The following is a 13,275-nucleotide window of genomic DNA, read 5'->3' as shown; positions in this document are numbered from 1 at the left end:
TAAAAAAGACTAGAAAGTGTTAGTTTAAAAGTTGTTTGAAACAATGCTTCATCACCCCATTGGGATGTGACCTTTGAGATTTCAAAACAAATACATCCATGGAAACCTCACCCATCTGTTATTGATTTTGTATGTCAGATACTAGATAACAAGAATGGTATAGAATAAATGAGATGAGCAAGAAGGTAAAACAGACAGGCAGATTTCCAAAATTTCCATTACAATTCCCTCCAGATTTGTAATGTGATGATTTCTGAAAATTTCTGATAATTTTTCCCTTCTCTCAGGTTTTACTTTCAGCATCTTTTTTCTTATAAACCTCATGAAAAGCTTTTAATGAAATACGCTAAGGGAAAGGAAGTGGAAAAGCACTGACAAAAAACCTGAAACAAACTGATCCAGATGAGGGGGACATCAGACAGGAACACAAACACAGCAAAGCCCATGCTTCACCCTGCACATCTCTCCCAGATGACCAGAGGAGGCTATGCAGAATGATCCACAGGCTCTATGGGGGCAGGTCTTTTTAATAACAGCTGCCTAAAGGCTAGGTCTGCAGCCCCTGAAGTTTTGTAGGTTTCCTCTGTAGGAGACCAAGCCCCACAGATCACTGGAGGAAGACCCCTCATCCATCCCATGTCAAAGTAGGTGTCTATGAATCTGAAATGAAAATCCCTCAGTGGAGAATGGCAAGACTTTTTTTTTTTGGCAAAGGCAAATGAGGGTGGTGAGGAGAGATGGAAGTTCTCACTTATGTGAGACAGGAAAAGGGGACACGGTTTGTGCAGAAGGGAATACAACCTGCCAAGTGGAATGTACTGAGCAGCCTAACTCTAACTGACAGCCTTGAGAGGGCAGCCGCTAGAGCCGCCCAGGGGCTCAGGGAGGGAGTGGGATCAAAATCGAGCTGACATGCATGCAAAAAGTGGAAAAGCATTGCAAGAGCATGAATTCTTCCCTTTTACATTTTAATACATTGTGAAAAGACTAAATACAGAACACATTTTTAAAGCTAACATATTCCAAGTCCAGTTCAGCATTTTGAAGAGAGTAGCTAATGGCAGCAACTCAGCCAATTCCCCACTCTGACAGAGATTAGACCTTGCTCGACCCAAATCTTTGTGCTACCATAAGTTTTCTTTCAAATTTGTCTCATTTTGCAGACATAGTACACAGAAATGGAATACATATCTCAAGCATTAAGAGCCAGGTCACCTGTCTAAACAGAGATTGTATTTTTAGTGGTGTGACTTCTTATTGGTTGGAATGCAGTTTACAGTCTCTAGCGACAAGTGGGTATGGTGTAAAAATAAACCACTCTAGCCAAACACTTAAAGTTACTGCCCATGACCATCTTGGATCATTACTGTGGAAGTATTCTTATCTCCATCCCTGATGTACACCTTCTTCATCTGTATCCTTAAATGGTTCATCAACAAACAGTTTTCCAGACTGGTTTGTGTTCCTCCTTTAGCTCCCACAGCTTAACCAATATACAGATATCTCAGCTTTGTTTTTTAGTATTTCCATGAATTGTCTCTATCCCCTTTGTTGTTACCAACAGGCTATGAAATCATTATCATCAGAATCACCAATTTTGGGTTTCCCTGCCATTGTTCAGCACCCAGCTGTGCTAGTTGATGCACAGACACCAAGGGAAAGACAACCACTGCCATGGAGCATTTAAAACCTAGGTAGAAGGTAAAGCACGAACAACATAGCTCTGCTCACTGGCATAGTTCTTACAATCATGCTGGCTTCATTACTTGCTTTCTAGTATTTTCAGACCAGCACTTTTATGCTCCCCTCTCTGGAGGCTCATCAGTCCTCAGTAAAATTTCTCATAATCACCCACTTCTTTGCTGCTCTGCAAAGCGCACCTGACCTGTCTCCAGTGGTGAGACACATACTAAAAGGCTATTAGTGACTATACTTGATCAGGAGTGGGGCAAAGCATTAGAACACAAGAATGATACTAGATATCGTTCCCAAACCTAAGGGTAGTCACAGTATTTTCTCACCTGCAATAGCAGGGAGTAGCAATGAGAGATAAACACTTCTAGGAGAGATATTCAAAACACTTAGATGCTTAAATTATTATACAGCAGATGGCATGAATGCCCCCCTCCTTACGAGAAATGGGTCTTTGTCCTGAAATCCTTGTAATCCAAATAGACAAGAATAACAAAATGTGGGAAGGAATAAACAGATGCCTGGAGAAGGGAAGCACACAGAAAATAAGTGACTTGCCCAAGGTTCGCATAGGAGATTTGAGACAGGCCTAAAAACTGAATCAAGATTCTCCTGAGGTTCAGCCCTGTGTTTTAATCACAAGATCACCCCTGAAAGCTAATTGATTCCATCTCCTAGAGAGAAGCCCATAACTTTTAAGATAGAGCTATTCCTCAGATAACCACATCACAATATAAGTATCAAACAAAACCAGCATCTTTGGGGTATAACAGCTTGGCAGCTATTTTATGATGACTAAGTGTATTCAGCTTAGAAAATAAGTGGTATAAACAAGAAAAATAGAACCTTGGGATTATATAGAATTTCATTTTTTTCCTCCAACCCCATTATTCACAGCCATCTCACAAAAAATGCAGAGAAATTCTTTGAGTTGCTTTGACAAGAGCACCTTGAGCGTACTGTCAGTAGAGGGACAGCTCCATCTGGCTTGCCTTGTGTTTCAACCAGATTCTCTCTTAACCTCTTTAGCTGCCAACTTAGCTGCTATGTACTTATTTCTGCATTAACTCTCCCTTACTTTAGGTTTAAAGACCAGATGCACAGAGGACACAGCATTACACTAGCAGGCTGGGACCATCCTGTCACTTTGGCAGATCCCATTCTGCCAACAAGCTGGAACATATGTCATTGCTGGGTCCCAAGCTATTGCTAGAGACAATTATGCTGAAAGCCAGCAGTGTATGAGAGCATTAGTTTGTGTCATGGAGTAAGGTTGGGAGCTAAGCTAGATGTACAATGGATTATTAAGAGCTCACTTAGCTATGCCATAAGGAACAGCAATAAGTAGTAGATAAAGGAGCTGATGTAAAGAGGTAAAACTTCTGGTGATGCAGGGGTAGACAGAGTGTGACTAAAGAGGTGAGCGAACTTTGTGAACTGGTTAAATACTACATCTGTGTCACACTGACAAGGAACAGAACTGCTCCAGAGCAGGTGACAGTTCCTCAGCAGAACACTCTTACGGATCCCTGACTTATTTCCAGGACTTATTTCCTGACATACATTTCCAGTGCTTTTGTTTAAAAAATTGCCCTACCACTCCCAACTTCCATGTTCTCTATAATTTCTTGAATTCTCACATTCCATATTCTGCCTTCGTATTCTCCCACTATTGGGTGTGAAACCCAAATCAGATTTTTAGTTAGCTTGGCTCTCTTTTGCAGGGCTGTTATTTTACTTTGTGGTTTTGATGTATTTTCTGTAGCAGTATCCTCCCTTTCTCTTGCCAGCAGACTGCCTGTTCCTGTAAAAGACCTAGCAAGTCAGTTTAGTTCAGATTTATCTATTTGCTTTCTCACAAAGCTGCAAGGTGATCACTGGAGACCCTGTATGCTCAGCTGATGATCCCCGCTCTGTTAACATTCCACTAGTTTGTGACAACCTAAGCAGCAAGGAGTGCTCAGACAGGCTCAGACCATGAAAGAGGCCTCTTGCCTGTTTTACCTGATGTTAAGGGAACAGGAAAAATAAACAGGGCTATACATTCCTCTGGCCTTATCACAGGGAAGGGCTAAGTTCCTTTACACTCTCCTTCTGGAAGGGCAAAAGCTGAGCTACACGTTTTAAGTCCACTAATGATTTTTGCCTTACCACCTTGAAATCATGGATCCATTTCTACAGATCCCCACGGATCTGTGATGCCCACCCCAGCCCAGGTCACTGAACATTTAAGAAGCGGTCACTTTCCAGTGCAAACAGGATGGCAAGTCTACATTGGGCTTACACAAGTGGAAGCAATTCTCAGAGCTGAGTGCAACATAAAAACAAACCAGTGTTTAAATAGTGGTTTGAGCACAGTGGAACTACAAGGATGTAAAAACAATACACAGAGAACCAAGAGCTTCTCTGGGTCAGTTCTCACTGTGTCCCCACTTTGCCACTGGTCATGACTCCTTGCCTGGGTTGTTCAAGTTTACCATCCTTAAGGGAGTGCCAGCTCATCCAGGCATATGTAATTTGAAATGAAATGAATTGTGTTCTCAGATGCCGAAGAGTATAGTAGCAGATACAGTATGGATAGGAAGGCTAAAGAGAGCTGTAATCCCCTCTCTTCATAAGAGCCATCCAGTCCTGGTTTATAGGCAGTCATACAACCACCATGGATAACTACAGTGGGAACATACCTTGTTCATAAAATATGCAGTACCTGCAAATGGCTGGTCCATAAGGACCCCACAGAACAGTACCTTTGGCTCATTTCTAACTACAATGGCAAGTCATAGCTCTCTTGAACAGTGCACAACAATACAAAGAAAGACCATTTCTCAGAACTCAAACTTCAAATATATGGAAAAAAAATAAAGTTTACTTTATTTCACCTGCTTGCACGGTTTTTATTTCTTCTGCCCTGCCAGCTCCCTAAAATATTACACTATCATAATATATAATAAAAATCTTGGGTTTCTGACAAAATTGGTCATGATTTGATAAAGTCAAGGTGTGGGGTTTAAATATGTTCACTTGAGCCAAACTAGATCACAGTCTATTTGAAACACAACAGCTTCTACACATAAGCCCTTCCAAAACATTTCAATTGTTTTATGTGTGCAAAGTTTTCTGAATGTCATCTTTTTGGTTTTCAACTCTCAGATTTAATTTTAAAAAGTTCTTACTCACAATTTTTAAAGACTTGGCAGAAGAAAAGAAACCGAGACAAATTTAGTCATGTTCTGAAATAACTCTTCTGTTTGACCTGCAGTCCTCCCTATTTATTTTTTCATACTGGACAGAAAATGAAAGGCTTGCATCTTGGGTCAATCAAAAATCAATGATTTGAACAGCTTCAAATATCAAGTTATTTATTCATTGCTCTTACGACAATGCACAGGGTTCAGTTAAGAGATTAATGTCGCATTCAGCTACTCGCCACAATGCACAAAACATAATGGTGATTCAGATTCTAACAAGCTTACAGCCTCAACATGAGAAACAGCTTTTTTGGGTTTGTTTTTGGTGTTTTGTTTGTTTTTTTTTTTTTTTTTTTTTGGTTGGTTTTTTTTTTTCTGATGGAGAACAACATGCAGGTGCATGACTGCAGGAGGAAGAGCATCTCAATAGTGCCCCTGATTTTGCCTGGAATCATGTTAGAATTTGTGTAACATAAAAGCTATCGAAAATCCCAAAGTCTTGGGTTCTGACTATTATCCCACTAATGCATACAGATTATATAGGCTGAAAAACATGTCGAGATCAATCTAAGCTTTCTAATTTGACAGACATCTCCAATTCTATTCACACTGCTTGTATTTCATTTTCACTCTTGCAAACTGTTTGCATATAATGATGATTAAAGACTCTTCTATATGTGGATCTATATTAATAAGTATAGAGACAGATACAATATACACCCAATGCTCACTTCTGAGCTCAGAGAAAATGATAAATATTAATATTGCCAACAGAGTGGCCTTAAAGAAATCAGAGCTCTTCTTTCATTTGAGCCTGCCTCAAGTTATTAGGTCCCTGAAAGTTCCTGAGCTACAATAGCTCACTCCTCCCATCTAGTGTCCAGAGAACCAACTGCGCAGAAACAGCATCCAGCTTCACCTGCTGTTTAAGGGGAGACCATCGCTTATGCAGAAGGAAGCTGATCTACGATGCTTCCAGAAATTTAATTAAATTCAGCTAAATTACAATGCCAGCTCTTGCAATACCACCTGGCAGCCCAAACCTGATGTACTCCACTTTTAATATGCAGTATTCGCTCCATGAGATACACTGCTGCCCTCTCCTTGGGTTACTTTGTTGAAAAGGATCCTTCTGGGATGTTGCCACCACCCAAGCTCCCCCCTCTATACTTACCAGGAGACAGTGAACAGGGTTTCCTCTCAGATCAGTGTTTGGAGCCTGCAACAAACTCCAGTCTCTCCCTTTATTGTAGGTGATGAAAGTTTTCACTTGGTTGTCAATCTTCTTGTTAGCCAAGAACATTCCCTTTATCCCTGCTACCTAGGAAAAATTGACATGGCTGAAAAATACATCAAGCCTTTGCAGGTTCTGTGCACGTCTCTTTTGCCCTGTCAAACCCAACAGGGACCTGATGGCTGTGTCAGTGTGGTGGATATCAGGGCAAGAATTGCCAAGGAACATCAAAGGAAGGCAAACTGAGGTGCTAGGAACAAGATAAGACTATCACGGGTGGAAAGTTGACAAATGGAAAAGAAAGCTTGTATTTCAGAATCAGCATGGGAACATGGTAAGGTGTCGATAGTATTATCTGTAAAGTGACAATCTGTCAACTGTGTAGGCATCCTTTCCCCTTTCCACTGCCACAGGAGGACACAGCGGCAATTTTGGCCTTGCGAAAAAATGCGACACACAAACTTGCAGTCCAGTGCTTCTATTCTCATACAGCCTGCCTAAGACATTTCATCTAAGGATCCCAATGTATTTCTTAATTATCAGTGTTTCAACGAGATAACTAGGGGCACAGAGGTATTTTTATTACTGCTTCATATTTTGAGGAAACCGAAGCACTGGTGACTCAAGCAAGGCCACCCAGAACGATAGTGACAGAGCTAGCAATGAGATTTATTTTTCCTGTTGTTTTACCCAACAGCTTTAATCCACAGACCTGCAGGAGGATTTTGTAAAGATGTGATGCTAACAGACTAACATTGGAACCAAGCCCAGAAGTGTCTTAGTGGGGAGAAAAAAAAAAGTCAACCTCCTATCACAACTCACACTGAAGAATGTTCCCATCTTCTCAGCACACTGAAAATCAATAGCCCAATAGCTACCGCAGCTTGTGAATGAATTTGTTGGGCTGTCAGTCTGCAATCTGAGTGCTGCAACAAGAAGGGAAGCAAAATTGGGAGAAGGAGGGGGGAAGAGAGAATTTGTTTTGTTTCCAGCAAGTCTGTTCAGTCATCCACCTAGAACTAGTGTACTGAATTATTCACCAAGACTTTTTATCTATACACATTCTTACTTAAATGGCATTACATGGCAAATGGTTACACAGCAACTTTGGAGCTTGTTCCAGCTCAGCTAATATAATTATGTGTCTGGATTTGGATGCTACAGCTCCCGGTGAATAGGACATTATTGCACTTCAAGTCACAAGCTGTGGGACTACCAGTGTACAGTGCATTGGTACAGTACACTGGTGTACTAAGTCATTCTGAATAGCACTTTCCTGCTTGAGCAATGGCACTGAATTTCTTTTGAAGTTATTTAAAGTCTTAGACATGACTTGTTATAATGGGCAGTAGTCTTTAAATTAAGCATTTAACTGATTTATTGTCATTATTAGCATAAAAATATTTTCAATTTCTTAGCTGGATTTGTCCCACCCAACCGAGTATTCAGGATTTGCTGTAGTCGAAAGGCACCCTAAAATGATACGGACACTTTGTCTTCAAGTGATACTGCATGATAAGACAGGGCTGGAAAAATAACATAGTTCTGCCTTTACTACCAGAGGCCAGAGCCTATAGCTCCATTTTTACTTTGTTTTGCTGTTGTCCTGAAATAGTTGTATTATATAGTCCCTGTGAAATGCTGGCCATAAATGATTAAAAAGCATTTTATATATCAGGTGATAAAATTGTTGTGTTAAAAGTGTTGTGAAATCCTGTGAATCTTTCTTTTTATGATTCTAGTCTTGGGCTGGGACCCAGATTCCTTTCTCAAGAAAGCAAAGTGTAAGTTACACTGTCAGTCTTGGACAGCTTTATCTTAAAAAAGAGACCGCACACACATGTGTTTGTGTGCCCTCAGGTGGCGGAGATATTCCTATTGTATATACACACACAATGATCTGTTTATCCTTGCTGTTTGTACAATCACAAGAAAGGAAGACTCATGCAAGTAAGTATCTGACCACCAGTGGTCAGAAAGAAAAATATTCCATCAGCTCCAACAGAGGCATTGTAGACAGTCCTCACTGCCCCAAATCCATTGTGTGTGGATACAAATGCTGTTGACAGTTTTAGAAAGATTCATACAAGACACTCGAGGACACAACTCAAAACACATTCTTCACTCTCCATCATCAACTTCGTACGTCAAACATATAATTCTTATCCAAGAGGTAAACTGCTAAAAAAATAAGTACTAGAGTGATAGGCTTATATATCATAGCTATAGACACATCTTCCCACAGTCTGTTATCACTTCAGGCATGGATTCCCATAGGCAGGATTGTCTTGCTGCAGACCAGTCCAAATACAGAGCCAAGAAGAGCCATAGCACATCATTGGAGAGGTGCAGGAACTAGAAAGGGCACTCAGACTCAATGGCCAGTGATTCTTGCTCTTCCCTTTCTCTAGGAGGTCATTTTTAGGACAGCCCTTTTGTGACTACAGACCCACTTAATGCTGAGTCTAGTGTGCTACTCATGAAATATTACTCAAGGTAGTGGAGAGAAGAGCTATTCTCATATCCTGCTCTGTCCAACATGCAGAGGGAGAATAGTGTCCCTCTAGGAGTGGTCTCCTCATCCTCTACAAGGTCCAGCAGCAGAAGAGCTCACACACTGACATAGCAACTTCTGAGTGAAAGGCTCCTGAAAACTTACAAAAGAAGGGAGAAAATCATGAAGCACCATGAAAAAATCTCTATTTTCTTTCATGCCCAGTGCAATTCCCTGAGCAGCATAGATCAGATTTTTTTCACAGGATCACAGAATGGTTGAGGTTGGAAGGGACCACCAGAGGTCATCTAGTTCAACCTCCCTGCTCAAGCAGGGTCACCTAGAGCACATTGTTCAGAATTGTGTTCAGATGGCTCTTAACTATCTCCACAATCTCTCTGGGCAACCTATTCCAGTGCTCAGCCACCCTCACAGTAAAGAAGTCTTTCCTCATGTTCAGGTAGAACTTCCTGTGTTTTTAGCTTCTGCCCATTGCCTCTCATCCTGTTGCCTGGTACCACCAAGAAGAATCTGGCCCCATCTTCTTGTACCATATTTATGCATACTCTGACAACATCCCTATATTCATCCCAACTAGTTTGTCTGTGCTTCCACCTCCCGTATATCTTCTGCTTGTGCTTGAGTTTTGACAGGAGTTCCTAGTTTATTCATGCAGGTCTCCTGGTCCCTTTGCTCGATTTCTTGCCCATGGAGATGCACCATTCTTGAGCCTGGACAAGTGAGCCTTGAATATTAACCAGCTCTCTTGGACCCCTCTTCCCTCTACAGCTTGTTCCCATAAGATTCTTCCAAGAAATTCCCTAAAGAGGCTAAAGTTAGCTCTCCTGAAGTCCAGGGTTGTGATCGATCTTATAGCCCTGCTTCTTCCTAACATGATACTGAGCTCCATGATCTCATGGTCATGGTAGCCCAGGCTGTCCTCAACTTTCACATCACCAACCAGTCTTTCCTTGTTTGTTAGTACATGTTCCAGCAGCACACCTCTCCTTGTTGGGTTCTCCATCACCTGTCTTAGAAAGTAATCATCAGTGTCTTCCAGGAACCTTCTGGACTGTTTGTTCGTCCAGCAGATGTCAGGGTGGTTAAAGTCCCCCATGTGAACCAGGGCCTGTAATTGTGGGGCTACTTCCAGCTGTCTGTAAAAGGCTCTCTTCTCCAGGCTGAACAGCCGCAATTTTATCAGCCTGTTTTTCTCTGGCGGCTCCTCAATCTTCCTGTTCTAAATATACCCCTGTCACCATAGAAGGAGTATTTCTGCAATCTCTCAATTTTGTTTTATCTATTTTTTTTTCTTTCATCTTCATCTCCATTTAGTCCTAGAGCATTCATCATTTGCAGCAACACTACTTGGAGAATCACGCTGGCTGGCTTTTTGTTCCCTTTCAGCTTGAACATCAAATTTAAAGGAAGGTTTGTGCCAGGTTCAGTGTCAGCCAATATCTTTCTACCTATATAATCAGCAGATATGATGCTACAAGTCCGATTCCATCAATTTCAATCCAGGTTACTGTGTGGTGTCACCTTAATAAAACAAAACAAAGGGGTAATTCTTCCCCCCCCCGCCCCAGGATGCAGGACACCTTTACATAATAGAATCATAGAATAGTTAGGGTTGGAAAGGAGCTTAAGATCATCTAGTTCCAACCCCCTTGCCATGGGCAGGGACACCTCACACTAAACCATGCCACCCAAGGCCTCATCCAACCTGGCCTTGAACACCACCAAGGATGGAGCATTCACAACCTCCCTGGGCAACCCATAATGCAGTAAAACTGTTTCTCAAGCTGACAGTAATAAGAGGCACCAGTTTTTCCATGGGCTGCCAGTGCTTCAGAGAGACTAATAGTAAAAATCTCCTGAAAATGCCAGTGCCCATCCTCCGACAGTTCATCTGCATTTATGTGTGACACTTGGGCTCTCTGAACAATTCAAGGTGTTTCCAAGTAAAGGGCATCTGAAGGCAAAACTATACAGCAGAGCTAATATTCAGACGGTGATGGGAAAATGTTTTATTTTCAAAGGAACTCAGATCTGGTTCATGGCCCTTTTCATGGTCAGAAAAGTCTGTGGAGGAGACCTGAGAAGCTGACCCTCAAAACAGCAGCTGAGGATTGAGTTTCTACTTAGCTGAGTGCCATCTCCAGAAATAAAACAGACAGCAGAGCAAGAGAAGTACAAGGACACATTAAAAATCTTAGGATCAGCTGTCATAAAAACAATGTATATTGTCCTTGAGCTCAGGAAATATGTACTTGCTCAGCAAAAGGCTCAGGGTAAAATGGACATCAAAATGCAGTAGGAGAGATTCCATGCTCATGGGATAGCCCAAGAGGGTGAATCTAAAAACCACTTCAGTTCCCAGAATAGTCCAAGCTGAGAAAGGTGATAGAGTCAACTGAAAACTGCTGTCTCTCCTTACTTCTAAACCAAGAGATTAGGCTGTCAGAAGTGCCACAAAAATTGGAGAATGATGCTATTCAGAGTGTTGGGAGCTTTCAGAGCCATAGGCTGGACCAATGTGGGTCAGCAGGATTTTGGCTAAGAAAATTAAAGAACTCCTCTTAGGCACTGAACGAACTATTCCACTACATCTTCTGATACAATACATATTCCATTGCATGACAGAGCCATGAGCTCTTCCTCACCTGAGAATCTACAGGACAGTGCAGCAGTTAATCTGTTCGTAATATTAAGCTGGGCCTAAATTGAACATCTGTGTAAAATCTGGCCTTGAAACTCAGCTGACAGCACTGTGGCCCTAAAGCAAAAGGAGGGTAAAAATATGTATTTAGTCGCTTTTCGGCTCTGCTGTTCACATGCATGTTACAAGAGTGATGTGCATGAAGGAAATGCTACTGGCATAACATGAGCTCCTGAAATAGGAATGAGACGTTTGGAGTCATGACATACCTCATAGAGGTCAATCATCACATTCCCCTCCAGCCCTTGACTACTCTTGACATTTTCCAAGGCCAGGGTGAAGTACACCCCTCGGGTGTCTGAGATATACAGATTGTATGTGTCGTTCTGGTTCCACTCTTGTACAGCTGCAAACACCTGATTCTCATCTGTGCTGATAACATGCATGTCCTGGGGAAACAAAAAGAGAGGAAGGTTACTAGAAGGAGCTCTGTCCTGTCATTTCCAAGGGCACCAAAATAATTGTGAAGGAGCAAGGGATATATATTTAGGCTAGTTTAATCAGAAACTGTAGACAAAACTCCTGTAAGCAAATAATTCCATCCAGGAATATTTTACACCAACTCTCTTCTGCCAGTTTTCAAAGCGGTAATTAATGATGAGGTCTTAACTGAACATTTACATTGGCAATACAAGTGTTACAAAGCAGCACTCCCCCCACCAACACTTGAATTTTAATGAATGCTTTGTTGGGGGCGGTGATGATGTCTATTTGTTGGTCATTTTGGTGGGTTTTTTGGCACCTGAGAGATTCCACTTGTGGCTGTGGAATCACAGATGTTAAAATATATTTTGTTTTGTTTGGGATTTTGTTTGGTTTGGTTTTGTTGGGTTTTTTTAATTAGAAAAAACAGCATCTGAAACATTTGCTTTGCGTCTAGCATTCAGAAACCAAGTATGCTTGGGAACTGATACAAGGAAGATCTAATGGGTCAATGTCTGCAGCCAGTGCTGCTGTTATTTCTTATTTCTAATGATGGCATTGACTAGAAGGCACTGCGCTAAATACACCACACACCACAAACACCCCGAACCCCCAAGAAATGTAACAGAAAGACAATCCGAATCCTTGCTAGATGTAGATAGCAGATTTTTAGTTAGATCACTAGCGTGAGTAAGGTTTTGTTTTACTCTGCTTGATCTGTGTGTTCCAGCAGGCAGGAAGCAATGAAGAGATTGTATAGTTAAGGAAAAACCAGAAACTATTAAACCCAATTTGCTCTTTCAATGTCTGGAGAAATCACTATCCAGTGGAAAAAGCCATTAAGAGAGAGATTTTTATAACGAAATTCCTAGCTTCTATCTGCCTAGCATAAGCCTTCTGAGTTCTTTGGTACCGCAAAAATAAATGTTTGTGGTAGGAAAATAAATGTTTTTTGCACTAGGTGATTCCCAGAAGATTCAGCTATTCTGTCTGGTTTGGGCAGATATCCCAGGGTTATTCTGCTTCCATGAATCTCAGCCAGAGCTTTCTATATGCAAAACTGGGAACTTTATATCAGAAAATATTCTCTTTGGAATCTGATGCTACTTCTTCCTTCTGTTAATAACAGCCTTGGCAATTGACTTTCTGGTGGCTTTGTAGGAGAAATTAACACCTTCAGATGGACCCTTGCAACAAAAAGATGAAAAATAATATAATGAAGAAATCTGATCCATAAATTTGAAAGTGAAGTTAAGATTCAGAACAGTTGTTTGCTCATCCAGATCCACATATGAGTATGCAGTGGATGAGTATCACTTGATTTACTCGTTTCTTTGCGCTGAAGAAAAATACATCCCAGAAGATGGTCTGGTTTTATGGAGGAACAGATTGGCTTAAATCCTGAGGCATCATGAAAGGCAATACAAGTACCACTGCCTTCTACTAATTGTGATTCTAAATAGATATCCTGTCTTAGTTCCAGCTGTGCTAGTAGAAGTTGGTGCCGCAGCTGTTTGTCAGA

General features: G+C 41.3%; 1 protein-coding gene across 1 annotated transcript in view; it reads right to left on the bottom strand.

The window, feature by feature from the left end:
• Positions 1-13,275, bottom strand: part of SORCS1 (sortilin related VPS10 domain containing receptor 1) — a gene marked incomplete at its 5' end in the record, with an annotated part of 298,352 nt that overhangs the window by 55,839 nt on the left and 229,238 nt on the right. The window contains 2 exons of the mRNA XM_080620246.1: positions 6,055-6,201; positions 11,540-11,719. Of these exons, the coding sequence (XP_080476372.1) occupies positions 6,055-6,201; positions 11,540-11,719 (327 nt within the window). The remainder of the gene's footprint in view (positions 1-6,054; positions 6,202-11,539; positions 11,720-13,275) is intronic.

Source organism: Psittacula echo, assembly GCF_963264785.1.
Source record: "Psittacula echo genome assembly, chromosome: 6".
Taxonomy (NCBI): Eukaryota; Metazoa; Chordata; class Aves; order Psittaciformes; family Psittacidae; genus Psittacula; species Psittacula echo.
Note: the sequence above shows the minus strand (reverse complement) of the source record. Positions and strands in the feature narration are given on the sequence as shown.